Source organism: Mastigoproctus giganteus, chromosome 12 (assembly GCF_048544385.1).
Source record: "Mastigoproctus giganteus isolate SK-2022 chromosome 12, ASM4854438v1, whole genome shotgun sequence".
Classification (NCBI taxonomy): domain Eukaryota; kingdom Metazoa; phylum Arthropoda; class Arachnida; order Uropygi; family Thelyphonidae; genus Mastigoproctus; species Mastigoproctus giganteus.
Window position 1 is genome coordinate 17403633 of NC_143586.1, and position 19979 is coordinate 17423611.

At 37.5% G+C, this 19979-nt stretch overlaps 1 protein-coding gene across 2 annotated transcripts in view; it reads left to right on the forward strand.

The window, feature by feature from the left end:
• The window catches only part of LOC150076737 (lysosomal alpha-glucosidase-like), a 154263-nt gene that overhangs the window by 45249 nt on the left and 89035 nt on the right, over positions 1-19979 (forward strand). For both annotated transcript variants that reach the window (XM_090386529.1, XM_090386528.1), the window contains exons 3-4: positions 2210-2375; positions 17929-18025. In XM_090386529.1, coding sequence (XP_090242655.1) covers positions 2210-2375; positions 17929-18025 — 263 coding nt within the window. The remainder of the gene's footprint in view (positions 1-2209; positions 2376-17928; positions 18026-19979) is intronic.

The following is a 19979-nucleotide window of genomic DNA, read 5'->3' on the forward strand; positions in this document are numbered from 1 at the left end:
TGGATACTATGATGTAGTCACAAAAGAACTGGATGCAGGGAATAACTTTGATATTATATATTTGGATCTTAGAAAGGCTTTTGATACTGTTGCACATGGAAGACTGCTGCACGAATTGGAGCAGTGTGGCATTGGAGGCAAATTGCTGCTATGGATAAGGGGATGGTTGAGTGGCAGAAGACAGAGAGTGGTAATCAATGGACACTGCTCAACGTGGACTAATGTTATTAGTGGAGTTCCTCAAGGTTCAGTGTTGGGTCCATTGTTGTTTTCGGTGTTTATGAATGATATTGATGATGGGATATCAAGTTTAATGTCTAAGTTTGCAGATGATACAAAGGTTGGCAGGGTCGTTAAGGACACTACTGACGCTATGCTGCTGCAACAGGATCTGGAAAGGTTGAACAGATGGGCTGAGAGGTGGCAAATGAAGTTTAACATTGACAAATGTAAAGTACTACATATGGGTAACAGTAACCCCAGAGCAATGTATCAACTCTGCGGTACTACACTGACAGTGGTGGAGAATGAAAAGGACCTGGGGGTAATTGTGCAGGCAGATATGAAGTTCTCTGAGCAGTGCAGACGAGCTGCAAGAGTAGCTCATGGTGTCTTGTCAATGATATACAGGAATTTTTCTAGCAGGGATAAGGAGGTGATTATTCCCTTGTATAAGGCAATGGTTAGGCCACATCTTGAGTACTGTATACAGGTCTGGAGGCCTCATTTCAAGAAGGATGTAGAGCTGCTGGAACGGGTACAGAGAAGGGCAACAAGATTAGTAAATGGAACAAAGGGTTGCTCTTACGAAGAAAGGCTTAAGTTTTGCAAATTACAGAGTCTGGAGACTAGGCACCGGCGAGGTGATCTGATAGAGGTGTATAAGGCTTTGAATGGTTTGAGCATGCTCAATGCCAATGGGATTCTTCATCTTTCTCAGAATAATCACCTCAGAGGGCATAAATTCAAATTGAGGAAGGACGGATGTCGGATAGATGTGCGGAAATTTGCCTTTGGCCAGCGGGTGGTTGGTTGGTGGAACCGACTTCCATCACTTGTTGTTGAAGTTGATAGCCTAAACAAATTTAAAGCTCAACTGGACAGGTATTTCGAACGAACGGAGGGGTGAAATGGGAGAGGGGTTTTTTTTTTTTTTTTTGGCTGATGCTGAATAAGCTTGCTTTCTTGCATCATATGCCTCTACTAATGCTAATGCTAATGCAATGCCATGTCGGATAGCTGCTCTACTGAGGGAAAAAGGAGGACCTACGAAGTATTAGGTAGGTGCAGTGGTGTAGCTACCATGTAGGCAGGCAAGGCAATTGCCTCTGGGCACAGGCCATTTAGGGGCCCGGCATCTTTGGCTGTCTCCTCTTTTTGCAATTTTCATTAATTAAGTAGGGGCCCGAACATGTTCTTTGCCTCCGGGCCTGAAAAAGGGTAGCTACGCTACTGGGTAAGTGGTAATAATTCAGTGATCACTCAGTGTAGTGTAATATAGTGTAAAATACATTACACTAGTTTATATACAAATATAGGAAAAAAAAAAAAGTGATTTCCTCAAATTCGATAAATACAGTAAAGCTTTGTTAATCGGTGTACTACAGGTTTTTTAACGGATAGCTATTAACAAAAAAAGTTATACCTTTGTAATAACTTCGTGAATTTGCATAGATCAAAACAAAAATATGTTAAGTGTTTTTTTTATTTTTTTATTGTTTAAACATTGGTTGAAAAAAAATTTGATATACTTTTTTAATTGTGTAACTACTGTAGAACTAAATTTGTGTTACATTTAGTTTTGTAGATAGTAATATATATATTTTTCATTAATTATGTAATTTATTATGACACATTTTATTAGTTTAAAGTTTTTTTATTGACTTTAATTTAAAAAAATACAAAATACACTTTATTTTTTCGTTCCATGTTATATGAGTTTTCACTAATTTGCTCTAGTCCTGTTTACCTTGATTTATTGAGAAATTTGAAGTAGGTTGAGATATTGTAAGGTTATGTGAAGCTTTTGTGCTTATTTCATTTAATTATATTTTTGCATTGCAAAATTATTTATACATGCAGTTTTTACTGAATTAAAAAACTGCAAGTAAAAATAATTTTTTCAAAAATATTTTATCTTGTTATATTTTAATATTCTTTGTATATTTATATTTTATTTTATTTTCCCCCCTCCATATTTGAATTCTAGATTTGCTACCAATCTTTCTGCTTTGGTGTTCTCTGATCAGTTCATTCAGCTCTCTTCTCTGTTGCCATCTCATTACATATATGGGCTTGGTGAGCATAGAACCAGGCTTTTAAAAAGTACCAATTGGACACGACTTACTTTCTTCAATAGAGGTGATGCTCCCATTGTAAGTTTTTACTAATCTTATTTATTTATGTATACTAAGCTAATTGATGTTCTATTAAATCAGATTACTTTTTGCATTTCATATTTTTCTACATGGTCTGACCGGACTCACTGCCAAGCAAATCTGGTAATGTAGCATTTTTCTGTGAACAGATTGAGTTTTGATTTTGTGTAACATTTACTAGTCATTTAGTTAAAAGTATCTTTTTATAACATGATATATAGGAATTTTTCTAGCAGGGATAAGGTGATTATTCCCTTGTATAAGGCAATGGTCAGGCCACACCTAGAGTACTGTATACAGGTCTGGAGGCCTCATTTCAAGAAGGATGTAGAGCTGCTGGAACGAGTACAGAGAAGGGCAACAAGATTAATGAATGGAACAAAGGGGTGCTCTTATGAAGAAAGGCTTAAGTTTTGCAAATTACAGTGTCTGGAGACTAGGCACCAGCGAGGTGATCTGATAGAGGTGTATAAAGCATTGAATGGTTTGAGCATGCTCAACGCTGATGGGATTCTTCCTCTCGCTCAGAATAATCACCTGAGAGGGCATAAATTCAAATTGAGGAAAGACAGATGTAGGATAGACGTGCGGAAATTTGCCTTTAGCCAGCGAGTGGTTGGTTGGTGGAACAGACTTCCATCCCTTGTCGTGGAAGTTGATAGCCTAAATAAGTTTAAGGCTCAGCTGGACAGGTATTTTGAACGAACAGAGGGGTGAAGTGGAAGTGGGTTTTTTTTTTTTTTTTTTGGCTGATGCTGCATAAGCTTGCTTTCTTGCATCAAATGCCTCTACTAATGCTAATGCTAATATATAATTGAATGCTCCAGTGTTTTTCTTTTCCTCACTTGCTTTATGGGATTAAAAGTTACCGAATTTATAATCTTAAAAATTGGCACCAAGAGGTGGAGAGTAAGAGTCCTTTCACTTAGACCATCAGCATCATAATTCACTATGGAACATGTAAAAATAAATTTTACCCACTTTTATAATAAAATATTTGACTTGTTTTAATTTTTTTTTTTTGATGCCACCTTTATTTTCAGTAATTTGTGAACGTAACTGAAAAATCTAGTTTTTATATTAAAAAATTATATTTTAAATTATTTTTGAAAATAAAATACTTCTGCAGCACTTTAGGAATGTGCTCTAGAAATGTTTTTTTGTCATCTCTTATTTAGATAGAAGGCTTGATGTCAAAATTTGCAAATGACGTAAAGGTTGGCAGAGTCGGTAATGATCAGTGCCAAGCAGTGCTCATTCAGGATGACTTGAACAGACTTCAAAGATGATCAGAGAAGTGGCAGCTATGTTTTAATGCTGTTAAATGCAAGGTCTTACACCTGGGGAATAGCATCCCACAAATAAATTATACACTAGGTGGGGTTGAATTAAAAACAGTGAAGGAGTTAAGGGATCTGGGAGTTACAATACAGACAGATATGAAGTTTTCTGAACAGTGTAAACAGGCAGCCAGGAAAGCCCATGTGTCCTAGCGATGGTTTATTGAGCGTTATCCTGTAGAGACAGAGAGGCCATAATTAGCATTAGCATTAGTAGAGGCATTTGATGCAAGAAAGCAAGCTTATGCAGCATCAGCCAAAAAAAAAAAAAAAAAAAAACCACTTCCACTTCACCCCTCTGTTCGTTCAAAATACCTGTCCAGCTGAGCCTTAAACTTATTTAGGCTATCAACCTCCACCACAAGGGATGGAAGTCTGTTCCACCAACCAACAATCCCAACCAATAATCCCAATGTATAAGGCAATTGTAAGACCTCATTTGGAATACTGTGTTCAAGTAAGGAGATTTCATTTGAAAAAAGACATTGAGCTTCTTTAAAGGGTCCAAAGACGGACAACTTGAATGGTGAGATCGGCAGAAAGATGCCTGTATGAGAAAAGACTCTGATTATGTGGGCTACAGAGCTTGGCAACCAGACACCTCAGCAGTGACCTGATTGAGGTTTATAAGGCTTTGAGAATGATTAGTAGTAGTAGTGGCATGTGATGCAAGAAAGCAAGTGAAGTGTATGAGCTTATGCAGCATCAGCCAAAAAAAAAATTCACACAACCATTCCCTCTAAATATTTGTCCAGTTCCACCTTAAATTTATTTAACCTATCAATTTCCACAACGACAGATGGAAGTTTGTTCCAGCAATTAACCACCCGCTGGCTAAAGGCAAATTTCCGCACATCTATTCTACACCTGTCTTTCCTTAATTTGAATTTATGCCCCCTTAGGTTCGTAATCTGAACAGTGGAAGAATCCCATCAGAAATCAGCGTGCTCAACCCATTCAAGGCCTTATACACCTCAATCAGTTCATCTCGCAGTTGCCTAGTCTCCAGCCATTGCAATTTGCAGAACTTAAGCCTCTCTTGGTAAGAGGATCCCTTCATTCCCCTCACCAATCTTGTTGCCCTTCTCTGTAGAGCTACACGCAATAGAACTGGCCTTGGATCATATAAAAACCCACCAGTACCAAAGGTGCATGTTATATACCGACTCCCTAAGCATATTACAGGCCTTATTCAATGTGAGAAGCACTCACCCAATATTATGTCGAGTGCAGCAAATATTATACTCCTTTTCAGAGTTAAACTTAGCTTTTGCTGGATCCCTAGCCATGTTGGTATCAGAGGTAATGACTTGGCTGATGCAGCAGCAAAATCAGCAATGCCACAAAGTCACATCCGCTTGTCATCGCCTATACAGACTGCAAGCAACTGATCTACAAAAAATTATGCATGCGTTGGCAAGAATCTTGGAATGGGTGCCCTACCAACAAGCTGAATGAAGTTAAGCCTGTAATAATGCTTTGGCATTCTAGTCAGCGCAGGGTCTGACGGGAGGAAGTAATTCTTGCTCGGCTACGCATAGGACATTCTCACCTGACACATTCATATTTGCTGAGGGCTATTGATTGTCCTGTGTGTAGACATTGTAAAGCAATTTTAATTATCTGTCATATTTTAGTTGAATGTACATATTTTAGTAATGAACGCCATTTATGTTTTAACCATCTGTCTGAGCCTTATACACTCAGGCAGATTTTATCCGACGATGACAATGTGTCAGATGTATTCAGGTTTTTACAACTGATTAATCTACGTAGTTTTATTTAGATTGCTCTAATATTTAATGTATTGTAAATGTTTTATGCCATATTTTTGTTTATAATATATTAACTAGATATGCTATTTTATATTTTTACATATTTATATTTTATTACCTTAGACTTGGCACACGATAGCCTTAGATGCTGATGCACCATTAAACTCCAATAACCAACCAACCAACCCTTCTCTCTACATGCTCAAGCAAATCTACATCCTTCCTAAAATGAGGCCTCCAGACCTGTACACAGTACTCAAGGCATGGCCTGACCATTGCCTTATACAGAGGGACAATCACCTCCTTTTCCCTGCTAGCAAAATTCCTATATATCATTGACAAAAATCCCATGACCTGCCCTGGCAGCCTGTCTGCATTGCTCAGAAAACTTCATATCTGACTGCACAATTACCCACAGGTCTGTTTCATTCTCCACCTCCCTGAGTGTAGTATCACACAGTTTGTACTTAAATCAGCAGCCATGAGCAGTAATACAGAAAGACAGTAATACAGAAAGAAACTGAAGAATAGTGATGGTGTACTTATAAATAATAGAGAAGGCATAATTTAAATAGCAGAAGACTACTATAGAGAATTATACAAGAAGCGAGGGAATGATGCCAGCAGAGGGGAAGATGGATCACAAATTAGTAACATATATGACATACCCGATATCTTTCCTGATGAGGTAGAACATGTGTTGAAGAAAATGAAGAATCAGAAAGCCCTGGGGGAAGATGAAGTTACTGTACAGTTGTTAAAATTGGGAGGAAGAGACATGACACAAAAACGGGCAAGACTTCACAAAATGCATTAGAAAAGGTGTGATGCTTAAGGAGTGGAATAATGCAATCACAGTTTTGCTGCATAAGAAAGGAGATGAATCAGAAATTGGAAATTATAGACCTTGTGAACAAATTATAGTTGTTCACAAGAGTCATTACTAACAGATTAGAAAGAATACTTGATGAGAATCAACTGAAAGTGCAAGCTGACTTCAGGACAGGATTCTCAACTATGGATCACCTTTATGTAATATCACAGCTAATGGAGAAAGCAAATTTCTGATTGATTTTTTTTTTTTTTAATTTGGGGTCTTGAAGTGTGCTGGTTAATCCAATCCTGGTAAATCAAGAGTCTGCTGTACTTTATTATTACCATATTTAATGTTGGTAATGTCTTACTGTGTGTTTAATTTATCAATTAAACTTTATTATACGTATGTTTGTTCAAGAAAATCATGTTATATATGGGGTCGAGCAGGTGTTTGCTTATATCAGCGGTAGGTCTTGGAACATATTCCCCATGGATATGAGGGTCTTACTGTATATTGGGAATAAGATTGTTTGATAGGAAGAGAAACACATGGATTAGACAGCAAACTCAAGTAAAGGACATTCTTATCAAAACTAAAGAACTAAAATGGACTTGGGCAGGACACATAGCTTGAAGACGTGATGACAGATGGACTAAGAAAATATGAGAATGATACCCAAGAGGATCTAGAAGAAAACCTGGAAGAAAACGATGGACAGATGAAATTCACGAGTTTGTGAGTGGTAAATGGATGGCCACTGCACAAAACAGAAGGAACTGGAAAGTTGCTGGAGAGGCCTTCATCCTGCAGTGGATTGAAAATGGCTGATGATAATGATGATGATTTATAAATGTGGTTGCAAAATTTCAAGAAAAAATAATATTTTGATTTTGATGCAGTTACAAATTTATAAAAGTTGTATTAGCTTTAATATGTTCATCCATCCATCCAACCACTAACAACCGAAATCCTAATGAGTGGCCCATTAAATTTTATATTTATTTCTTTTAGAAAGATTGTTCAAGCTGTTCTAAATGATATTAGAATTGCACGCATACAGATCATAAACTTTTTTTTTTTTTTTTTTATGAGAACCCCAAACACGAGAGGTATTAGAACCTATAGTACTTAGTACCGTGCTTGGGTTGGAGGTTGAAAAGACAAAAGAAGATATTTGTTGACATTGGACTTGAACTTTGTAGATTGTAATTCTGATGAAGTGGCAAATCATCATTGCTGCTATGGCAGTTATGGCATATCTTTCATATCAGACTAACTTTATGCTGATGTTCTCTTAAAATGTGAACATCAGGATAAAGTTAGTTACATTTTAAGCCTAAAATGGGTAAATAAAAAAAAATAAAAAAATCTTACGTAGTGGGAACTGCATTAAAAGTAATTAATAGAATCATGCAGGAATGAAACCTGCATGATTCTATTAATGATTTAATGCATGATTTAATTGATTTAATTAAATGTTCCTGTAATATGTTAATCAACCCCTACCACTCTGTGATATGTCTCTCATTGCTTGCTCTTAATCATGACTAACCCTGCTCCTAGTCATTGCTTAATCCTAATGATAAAGGTTCATTTAATTCTAATAATAATAAGGTTCATTTTAATGGATTTGTGACTGGGTGAAAAGGATTCACCACGTTGAAACTGAACAAATGAACAATCAGAACAGTGGAAACATGCCAGTTCTCTGCTTTTAGAGAAAATATAAACTGCCCAAATCAGCTGGAAAAGTGTTTGCCTCTGTCTTCATGGTCAAGAATGCAATAGCAGATTTTGCAGTATATTATACATATTGTTATGAAGAGTGTTATTCTAACTGAATAAGACAACTTTGTGAAAATATCAAAAGATTTGCATTGCATACCAAAGAAGTTTTGTTTCATCGGGACAGTGTATTATCCCACAATTCATATGTTGCAATAACTATAAACACCAATTGTGGTGATTCCCCAGATTTAGTACTCTCAGACTAAGAATATAGCATCTGAAATGCTATCTTCTTACTGTCCCTCTGCCACCAGTATTAAGTAATAATTAAATATTATTACTTAATATTTAATGTTTCTGCAATATATATATAATGATTATTACAGAAACAGAGTATTCAGTCTTTCCTCTCAATCTTAATGCTTGACCTTGAAAAAGTTATTGAAATTGGATTCTATATAACATCTATCCTACAACTGTCTTTCCTCAATTTGAATTTATTCCCTCTCAGGTGATTATTCTCAGCAAGAGGAAGAAGAATCCCATCAGCATTGAACATGCTCAAACCATTCAAGTCTTTATACACCTCAATCAGATCACCTCGCAGGTGCCTAGTCTGCAGATCTGTAATTTGCAAAACTTAAGCCATTCTTCGTAAGAGCAACCCTTTGTTCCATTCACTAATCTTGTTGCCCTTCTCTGTACTCGTTCCAACAGCTCTACGTACATCCTTCTTAAAATGAGGCCTCCAGACCTGTATGCAGTATTCAAGGTGTGGCCTGGCCTTATACAAGGGGATAATCACCTCCTTATCCCTGCTAGAAAAATTTCTGTATAACATTGACAAGACACCATGAGCTACTCTTGCAGACCATCTGCACTGCTCAGAAAATTTCATATCTGCCTGCACAATTACCCCAGGTCCTTTTCATTCTCTACCACTGTCAGTGTAGTACCACAGAGTTGATTCTTTACTCTGGCGTTACTGCTTTCCATATGTAGTACTTTACATTTGTCAATATTAAACTTCATTTGCCACCTCTCAGCCCATCTGCTCAACTTTTCTAGATCCTGTTGCAGCAGCAGCGTACTGTCATTAGTGTCATTAACAACCCTGCCACCCTTCGTATCATCTGCATACTTGGATATTAAGCATGATATACCATCATCAATATCATTTATAAATACAGAAAACAACAATGGACCCAACACTGAACCCTGAGGGACTCCACTAATAACATTAGTCCACGAAGAGCAGTGTCCATTGATTACTACTCTCTGTCTACTCCCACTCAACCACCCCTTTATCCATAGCAGCAATTTTCCTCCAGTGCCACACTGCTCCAATTTGTGCAGTAGTCTTCCATGTGCAACAGTATCAAAAGTCTTTCTAAGATCCAAATATAAGATATCCAAGTTATTCCCTGGATCCAGTGTGACCACATCATAGTATCCAATCAAGTTGGTCAGAGAAGACTTCCCCCCCTTAACAAAACCATCCTGTGTTTGAGCTATAACTGAAGTCTTGTCTAGATGATCCTGCAGTACTTCTTTAACCAGTGCCTCCATTAATTTCCCTGGAACAGAAGTTAAACTAACAGATCTATTTGAGCCTCCTTTGTGAATTGAGGTCACATTTGCACATCTCCAGTCCAGTCCTCCCCTGAGTCCAGGGAAGCTCTCATAATTATGGATAAGGGTTTGCTTACTTTCTTTGCTGCCCTCCTCTAATATAACTGGATAGATTCCATCCACCCCAGGTGCCATTCTTATGTTTATCTTCAACAATTTCTCCTCCATTTTCCTCTCAGATATTATCATCTAGCTCATTGCCAGATTTTAGTTCACCTCTGGCATTCCCCTCCCTGAATATCTCCTCATGTGTGAATGTAGATGCAAAATACTCATTTAGTTTGACTGATGATATATTAAGGAGTCCTTATGTGCTGTGATGTAATGACTAGATCATAGATATAGCTTAGCTTAATTTTCAGCACTGACCTCATAGTAATCCACTTAGTTTGTTGAAAGTTTCACCACGTACATAGTAGTTATGAAATTTTAATAACTTAAAGAAATTATAAATTTAAAAATTACTAAATTATGAGCTTTAAAAATTTGCCTAAGAAAGGAAAGTGCACCTTCCATTCTGTGGTTGTCTAATTAAAATTATGTATTAAAATAAATTAAAGCGAGATAAAAAGCTAATAGTCCCGCACAAGCGACTTTTGAAACCGTCTTCAGTTAGCTATAGTGGGAAGAGAAGAGTGCACTAAGTGTTTTATATACTGGTTAAGTTCCTGAAATGTGTTTTAGTGCACTTGGAAAGTTTATACATGCTAAATTCCAAATAGGTGAGAAGTTGGTTGGAATCTTTTTGTTTAATATGTTGAACGATGTGTGGCGCTTAAACCACACAATGATGAGGGCTTCGTTTTGCAGAATTTTCTAACTGGAATTTAGTTTAACTACTGTAATAGCTGAATCGATGAGTGGGTTATGATTATAAGATTGAAAATGTTGTGTTAGTTCTGTACTTGATAAATTAGATTCGAATCTATTAAAGTGGTAGTATGCACGTGTATTAGAAATTAGAAAGTCCCAAATTTTGCTTGTTGTACTGCCTATGTAACATACTTGGCAATCTGATTGACATCTAATGAAATATACAGGGTGTTTCAAAAATATTGGTACAAACGTTTAGGGGGGGGTAGGTAACATCTAAAGGAATGTGAATCGCATAGGAACCCATAACCAAAAACGTCATGGGAAAATAGTAGCAGAGGCACAAGAAGCAGAAATGACACAAGACAGTAATTAGTGGCAAACATTTATTGACATAATATTAACAATGGAGTACGAGATGGATGCATTTCATGATGTTACAACAGATGCTCGAAGGTTCCACCATGAGACACGATGCATGCATGACACCAACGTAGCATGGATTGGCGGACACGGTCGAACACACCTGGAGTTTCTTTGACAGTAGCAGCAGCGCTGACGAGTCTTGCCACGAGATCCATTTCCGCCTCTACAGGTGATTCACGAACAATAGATTTGAGGGCCCCCCACAAAAAGAAATCAAGGTTCGATAAATCAGGTGAGTGTGGGGACCAGGCAACGGGTCCACCACGGCCATTCCATCGACGCCCAAAACGCCTGTTCAGATGGTCACAAACACACCTTCCATAATGGGCAGGCGCCCCCCTCATGTTGAAACCAAATTTTGCATCTCACATTTGCTGGAACATCGTCAAGTAACCCTGGTAGAACTTGTTCAAGAAAGATCTGATATTTAGCGGAGTTCATGCGGAATGGTAACAGGTATGGGCTGACTAAGCAGTCACCGACCATACCTGCCCACATATTTATTGCGAAGCTATGTTGTGCTGCATGGGGGCGCACAATGTGTAGGTTGTAGTGAGCCCACACATGAGCATTGTGCTGATTGAATAAGCCTCATCCGTGAACAAAACATAGGCTGGAAAATTCAAGTCTTGAACGCTTTCTTGAGGAAACCACTGTGCAAAAGCCACACGTGCAGGATGATCTTGGGGGAGCAGTAACTGAACCTTTTGGAGATGAAAGGGGTGTAAGGAATCGTCATGCCAGACACACTGTACACTGCAACGAGACACTCCTAAGGCAGAGGCATCGGCACATGTGCTGGTAGTAGGATTATTCTGGATGGCATTCAACTTTCTTCCTTGGCGGGAGTTCGCGTCGAATGTGGTCTGCCTGCACTACTCCTGTTACCTCTAAATGACCCATAATCGCACAGATTTTGATTCACACGCGCAAACAAACGGTGGTCTGGTACATGTCTGTCTGGGAAGCGTTCTCCATAAATTCGTTGAGGTTCGTCCATTACCCTCTGCTAATCCATACACTAGGTGCATTTCTGCCAGCACACAGTTCGTATATCGATGCATGCTGTTCGTGCGGCGACTACTGCTTGAATGAGTAAACCAAAAATTTTCCCTCTCGCAAACTGATGAACAGCGCCGTGTATCCACTTACGGTGACTTTTCAGGTTATGGGTTCCTATGCGATTCACATTCCTTTAGATGTTACCTACCTCCCCTAAACGTTTGTACCAATATTTTTGTTATTATAATCCTGTGTCCCATATTCATATGTTGTCTTGTATGAATTAAATTTAGAACTTAATTTATTATAAGATGTAAATATTAATTTGATATCTGTATTCTTAAAAACCTATTGAAGTTGTCTAGCATATTGTTGATGGTATGGGAGGGCAATAAGGGATTTGTGTATCTTATTCATGTGGTTATTAATTTTGCTAGGGTTATTAGTACTATTATGGACTTTAGTAATGGTTTCTTTTATTAGTTGTAATGGATATTTTCTGTCGATAAATTTTTTGGTGAGGTATTGCAATTCTACAGATAGATCTGGTTGTGTGTTACTATATTTGATAGCATTATATATCTGATTATAAAGAACTGCTTTTTTGATGTATAGAGGATGGTGCGAGTAGTAAAGTAAGAACTTACCTGTATGTGTGTTCTTTCTGTATATTTTGGTGCCTAAAAATGTACCGAATTTGTATATGGTGAGATTTAGAAAATTAATTTTATCGGTTTCTACTTCGAGGGTAAATTTGAGTCTCTCATGTATTGTATTAAACGTGTTAAATAAAGTGTTGATAGTGATTTTGTTGCCCATTAAAAGGACATCATCCGCATATCTCATATACTATTTAATACCTGGGGGAAAGGGTTGAAGTATTTTTTCTTCAATTGAAGCGCGGTAGATTTTGAAAAGCTTATGAGATACAATTAAAACGATGCCTTCTACGCTACAATCGTAGCTCAAATCTATGGGTTAACTATGGTGTATTTACACCGATATTATATAGTTAATTATCAAAACCTATAAGGATTATTCCTAGTGCATTTAATTTTCCAAATACATTACCACCACACCCTTCTGGCATCTCTCATAATGTGGATATAACTTCGCAACTGAGATGGCTTGTTGTATTACCTACCCGCCCACTGATGACGAAGCCAAAAAGCTTCGAAACGATCGTCTGGGTGGTGGTACGCTGAAAATAAATAACAGTAGTCTTCTCTACTAGAGAAGCGTTATTTATTTGAAGTAATTCAATAGTAGCTATCTTGTTGTGAAGGCAACCACATTATGAGATACATTTAAAACGATGCCTTCTACGCTACAATCGTAGCTCAAATCTATGGGTTAACTATGGTGTATTTACACCGATATTATATAGGTAGATTTTGAATAAAGGGGCAGAGATACCGAGGCCTATAGGAAGGCCAAACATTTGTTCATAGATGTTATTTTGAAATTTAAATTGCTTAACATTAAGTAACAGTGACATGAGCTCTAAAATGTCATTAATGTTCAAGTCAGTATGTTTTTTCAAAGTATCGTCTTTAATTAATTGTTCTTTAAGAGCCAGTAGCATGGTTTCGATGTACACGTTTGTTTATAGGGAGATGATATTGAAGGATGCGAGAATATCGTTTTCAGATATGGTCATGGAAGTTGTACATTCGTGTGCCTGCTTAGTATTGTAAACCCTGAACCGAGAAAATCTCATTAAAGGCGAAATAATTTTGACGAGGAATATGGATACATTAGCATAAGCGGACTGTTTATAGGAAACAATAGGTCTTAAAGGTTCAGGGATAAGCAAGGATAATCTTGCTTATGGAGTTTGACTATTCCAAAAATATGTGGAAGAATATTACTGTGTATGCCTTTGTTGGAGGGTGTGTAAATTAATTTGTTTGTTGGCTCTGAGTCTCCTTAGGATCCCATCAAGTTTATTTTTATGTTTGTTAATGTTAAATGTGTTGTAAACTCTGTATGTCGTTGAATCTGACAGGATGTATAACATTTTCTCTGTATATGTGTTTTTGTCCATAATTGCGATGTCTCCTTTGTCTGCCGTTTGTATTATAATATTTGGAATTTTCATGAAATCTCGTGTGTGGGTTAATTGTTGTTGATTTAAAATTGATTTAAATATTAATGACATTTTAGAGCTCATTTGCATCCTTTGCATGTTTTTCTTTGCATCCTTTGCCAAAGATTTCTCATAACCTGCCTAACCTCCTTTGTGACTTGGTTACAGACCAGCTTATATCTATCATAGGCTTCCATGTCACCCATTAATTTATCTATATCCCATGCATTTTTCTTCTCTGCCACATGTTTCATTAGTTCATCTGACATCCATTTAGGCCTAAACCTTGAACAATATTTCTTAGTTGGTATGTAAAGCCTAGTAGCTTCCAAGATTAATTATTTGAATGCTTTCCACTTTGAATTAGCTGTTGGTAACATCATCAGTTGGTCCCACCGTATAGAATTTAAATACTGTCTCGGCACCTCCGTAGCCAGGTGGGCAGGAGCGGCAGTGCATAGCACACACACACTTCTTGATTAGACCGGGGTTCGAGCCCGTGACCACCAAATATGGGGGATGTGGAAAGGTCAGGGAGTGACCACCGCATATCCCCTGAGCAATATGGCCTTAGTTGCTAATGCTCCTAAAAAAAAAAAAAAAACTGTCTCAGACCTCCATAGTCAGTCGTCTTTATGAAAGCAAAAACCCTTTCCTTTACCCCTAATGGTAGTTACCTCTGAGTAAATCCCACTTCAGCACACTGTGGTCACTGACACCTAGTGGTTCCTTTATCTGCAGATTCTTAATGCGTGAAGAATCATTACTGATGATCAGATCAAGAGTATTACTTCCTCTAGTTGCCTCCCAAACATGCTGATGTAGAAAACAATCATCCAATAAATCCACAAAAGCCTTCCTAGTGTGTGAGTGACCAACCACAAATTCCAGTCAATATCTGGGAAATTAAAATCCCCCATTATAAGACTCTCTGATTTACTGGTCCACTATTTCCCTGTACAGTTTTTTATTATACTCATCAGAATCGTTAGTCCTATAACACACTCCTACTCGCAGTTTTAATTTCCCAGTGCTTGTCACACCAAACTGACTTCACAATGCACTGTCCAGTGATGTCCACTGGCTGTACCTCCTTGGAATTTGTTTCTTAACTAATAGCATAACTCATCCTCCCTTCCTATCCTTCCTGTACACATTGTACTCCCCAAATTCCAGTTCTGCATTCCTTATGTCTTTGTGACACCACGTCTCTGATAGCCCAATGATATCTGCCTTTGATGTTTTGACCAACACCTCAAATTCATCAAATTTATTTACCAAACTCCTATCATTGGTGTACACGCAAGTATACATGCACCTGTTCCTATTCTTAGCTACCTAACACAACCCATGTGTTTATTTGTACCACAATGACTCCCAGCAGTCTCTGAAATCCGCTGCATCTTGTTTTCCAGGCTGCTGGTCATTCCAAAAGAAGCAGTGGAGAATCACTTTCACCTCTGCCAGCAGCTACTGTTAATCTATTAGGCCATATATTCCCCCAATCGTATTGAATTGAAATTAGTATTGAATATATAGATATATCTCGTTTAATTATTATGTTTGTGTACCCTACAGTTTTACTTGAATATATATATATACAGGGTGCAGAGAAACTCTACCGACATACTTGAACAGGTGATAGATGATACCAAAAGAAATATTTTTTTCAAGTAAACATAGGTTGTAAATGAGTTGTTATAGCAGCAGAAGCTATTAAAGGGTTGTAAAAATCAGAACAACACATTCAGTAATTTAATGTCGCTTTTGCACACAAAATAGAAAAAACAATTCATAAGAAGTGCTCGAACCGGTGACCGTGGTGTTCAATGCATACTGATGCATCATTGAATGTTGTAGGCGTTGGAAATTCCTAGGATTGTCTTTTATCTCTGCACTTGCTGCAACAATTTGTGGTATAAATTCCTCCATTGTGTCAACTGGTGTTTCATACACGAGAGTCTTCATGTATCCCCAAAAGAAAAAGTCCAAACAAGTCAGATCAGGCGACCTTGCTGGCAAGGCTACAGGTCCACCTCGACCAATCCATCTGCCTGGAAAGGTTGTATGTAAGTGTGTACATCCACGTGTGTCAAAATGTGGTGGTGGTGCGCCATCATGTTGGAACCACATTTGTGCTCGGACAAGCAGAGGAATGTCTTTCAACAACTCTGGAAGTGTTTGCTCTAGAAAATGCAAATAGAGTCGTCCATCTAAACGTGCAGGCAACATGTATGGTCCAACTAAAACATTTCCCACAATGCCAGCCCATATATTGGTAGCCATGTTCAACCATTGCATGGGGATTATTCTCTGCCCACACATGACTGTTGCGGCTGTTGAACAATTCCTCTTCAGTGAAACATGCCTCATCAGTGTAAAGCACATTATTCGCAAAATCAGGTTGCAAGTTGGTTTCCTGTAAAAACCAGTGGGAGAACTCGACACAGTGGACAAAGTCAGCAGGTGCTAGTGCATGCACTTTCTGGCATTGGGAAGGATGTAGTCTGGCTTCATTCACCACATCCCACACAAAATGATGCTGCACACCCAATCGGTGTGTAATGGCTATTGTGCTGGTAGAAGGAGTATTAGTGAAGATCTGCAAAACCCTGTTCCTCAAACCAGGGTGTCCTAGCAGTGCATTGCATCCAGTATCATGCATATTCACATCAAAAGAACCACTATCCTGCAATCTTTGGTGTATCGCAGCAAATGTTGTGTGGTGAGGCAACCTTCTGTCTGGGAAGCGTTGTTGATAAATCCTGCAAGCCTCTCTTCCGTTTCCACTTGCTGCGCCGTACATTAAATGGATATCCGCCATTTCTGCAACAGTGAAATGCTCCATATCTGTACCCGTACTGTTACACTTTTATGCTATTAGCGGCGGATATGCACCACTCTGAGAACCCCTCAATGCATGCATACGTTAATGTTGATGGTAGTTGTACATTCGAGCACTGTGTTATGGATTGTTTTTTCTATTTTGTGTGCAGTGGCAAATGATATGTATGCATTAAATGACATTAAATTACTGAATGTGTTGTTCTGATTTTTACATTCCTTTAATAGCTTCTGCTGCTATAATGACTCATTTACGACCTATGTTTACTTGACAAAAAATGTTTCGTTTGGTACCCTCTATCACCTGTTCGAGTTTGTCGGTAGAGTTTCTCTGCACCCTGTATATATATATATAGATATAGATAAATGTATATGATCAGTGTATTGGGTAGAGGTGCTGACCTGTCAAGTATAATTACAACGGAATAAATTGAGAATGCCTGCAAAATAAAAGCAGATTACCTGAAATTAAATAAAAAACATAAAAATAATAAAATAGTACTTAATGCTGTAGGTCCTAAGATTTTAACTATGTCTTCAGAGGGTCGGCAGCCAAAACCGAAGGAACCACAGCAATAAGTAAGGTCTGTTTCTGTTATGATGTATATGTTTCATACATGTACATCATAGCCGATCCGACAGAGGCCAAAAAGAAGAATATAATTCAAAAATAAATAAATAAAAGTAAAATACAGAATTATGCTAAATTACCTACAGCATTAAGTACTATATTATTATTTTTATGTTTTTTATTTAATTTCAGGTAATCTGCTTTTACTTTGCAGGCATTCTCAATTTATTCCATTGTAATTACACTTGACAGGTCAGCACCCCTACCCAATACACTGATCATATATATTTGTGTATATTTCATTATGGTTGCTGGATATTTCTGCTATAAATAGTAGTGCTCCAGATCCATAATCCAGTTTAATAAATTAATATTTTTTCGTTCTTTTTTAGATGTTTAGTTTTGTCACTACATCCTATTATTTTTATTTATATTATATATATATTTGTAGATGGGTGTATGTGTTTTTTTACGATGCATTTTTAAACTATGGAAAATTTGTGTCAATTATAGAAAAATATGAATCTATATGGGAGCCATCCATTCTACCTTGCACTGGAAAAAGATGGGAATAGTCATGGAGTGTTCCTTTTAAATAGTAATGCTATGGGTAAGTAGAGAAGATGTTCTGTTGTGTCTTTTTATTTAACTTTTCTCAAATAAAAAAAAATTATAAGTAAATCAACACACACACACACACACACACACACACACACACACACACACACACACACACACACACACACACACACACACACACACACACACACACAGGGGGCAACTCTGTAGCCAGGTGGGCAGGAGCAGCAGTGCGTAGCATATGCTTCTTGATTAGATGATTAGACCGGGGTTCGAGCCCGTGATGACCAAATACGGAGGATGCGGAAAGGTCAGGGAATGACCACCGCATATTTTGGAAGCAACTGCAGTGTTCACTGTTACTGTGAAAAAGTTTGCCACTGAACCAGGCTTTTTATCTATTTGGGACTCTTGGCTGTGACTGCCTTAGTTCTAATGGTATTTATTATCAGTAAAAATATTTTAACAAAGCAAAATAATTCACAGCTAAATAGGGATGCTGGACTTACTTTCATTTACCAGTACAGTTATTGTACTAAGCATTTTTATTCTTTTATGACCATTGAAGTCACTTGTTGTAGTGCTGTATCTAACTCTTCTTTTACATTTTTAAATGATTTTTATTTCATAATGTTTTTGATTTTAATTTTTTTTAATTTCGTAGACAGCAGTTTTTCATAATATTCAGTGAATAAAATAAAATTACTGAATAAATCACAATATATGTACAGTAATACCCCGAAGTTACGCGATAGGTGGGTCCGACGAAAATCACTTAAGTCAAATTCGCGTAAGTCGGGGTACAACTTTGCATATAAATACATATAAATTTTGTTTAATTGGGACCAAGGACTAACAAAAACACTAGTTTAGAAGAAAAATATTTAATAAGATTGCAATTCTTTTTACATATTAATACAAAATATGTATTAAAAAAAGAAATGAGTTACGTAAAAAAGTTATTTCGATGTCGATGGCTTCATAAAATCTAACAAATTTGTCTGACGACACAGCGCCTTCTTTTTTTCATGCAGAATTTCTTCGTAGCAAGCTAATAATTTTTTTATTCCTTGCTTTGTAGCTATAACGTGTTCTTCGTTGGAGTCTATGTTTTCTAAAATTTTTAAGCCTTTTTCAATTGAGCTGAGACCTTCTGTCAAGCTTGCAATTGTCATGTGCTTTTCTGGTGGAACTGGGTCTGAGTGTCGGATATTTCAGTGATGTTTTGGTCATGCATCTCTGTGAGCTCATTCATTGTCAGCTCCTGACTATGTGAATCCAATAGCTCGTTGACACCATCACCATTGACTTCCAAATTTAATTGCCTGGCAAGATTAACAACTTCTTCTATCACATGAGCAACATGATCAGTTTCTGGCGTTGTTTTCGTCTCGTTTTTGAAAAAAAATGGACAAAGTTTCTTCCAGACACCATTCAATGTTTTTTTGTGAATTTCATCCCAAGATTCTTAAATGATTCTTACGGCATCTAAAACATTGAATTGTTTCCAAAAGTCTTCAACAGATATCTCAGTATTTTGTCTCATAGCTTCATTCAGACGAACACCTCGTGTAGTAGGCCTTGAATGTTTTGTTGACTCCCTTGTCCATTGGTTGAAGCAAGCTGGTTGTGTTTGGAGGCAAAAACACAATTTTGACACATGGGTCGAAATTAATTAGGGTGGCAGGAGGGTGACCGGGTGCATTGTCAGTAAGAAGCATCACTTTAAATGGAATCTGTTTAGACTTGCAATAACGTTCGACTTTGGGTATGAAGTGGTGACCAAACCAGTCCTCAAAAACGGAAGCTGTCACCCAAGCTTTATGATTTGACTTCCAAATCACTGGTAAGCTAATTTTAGATATATTTTTTAAAACTCTTGGGTTTTCGGAGCGATAGATTAAGAGAGGTTTTAACTTGCAGTCACCAGCTGCATTCCCGCCAACCATCACTGTCAATTGGTCTTTGGAAACCTTAAAGCCTGG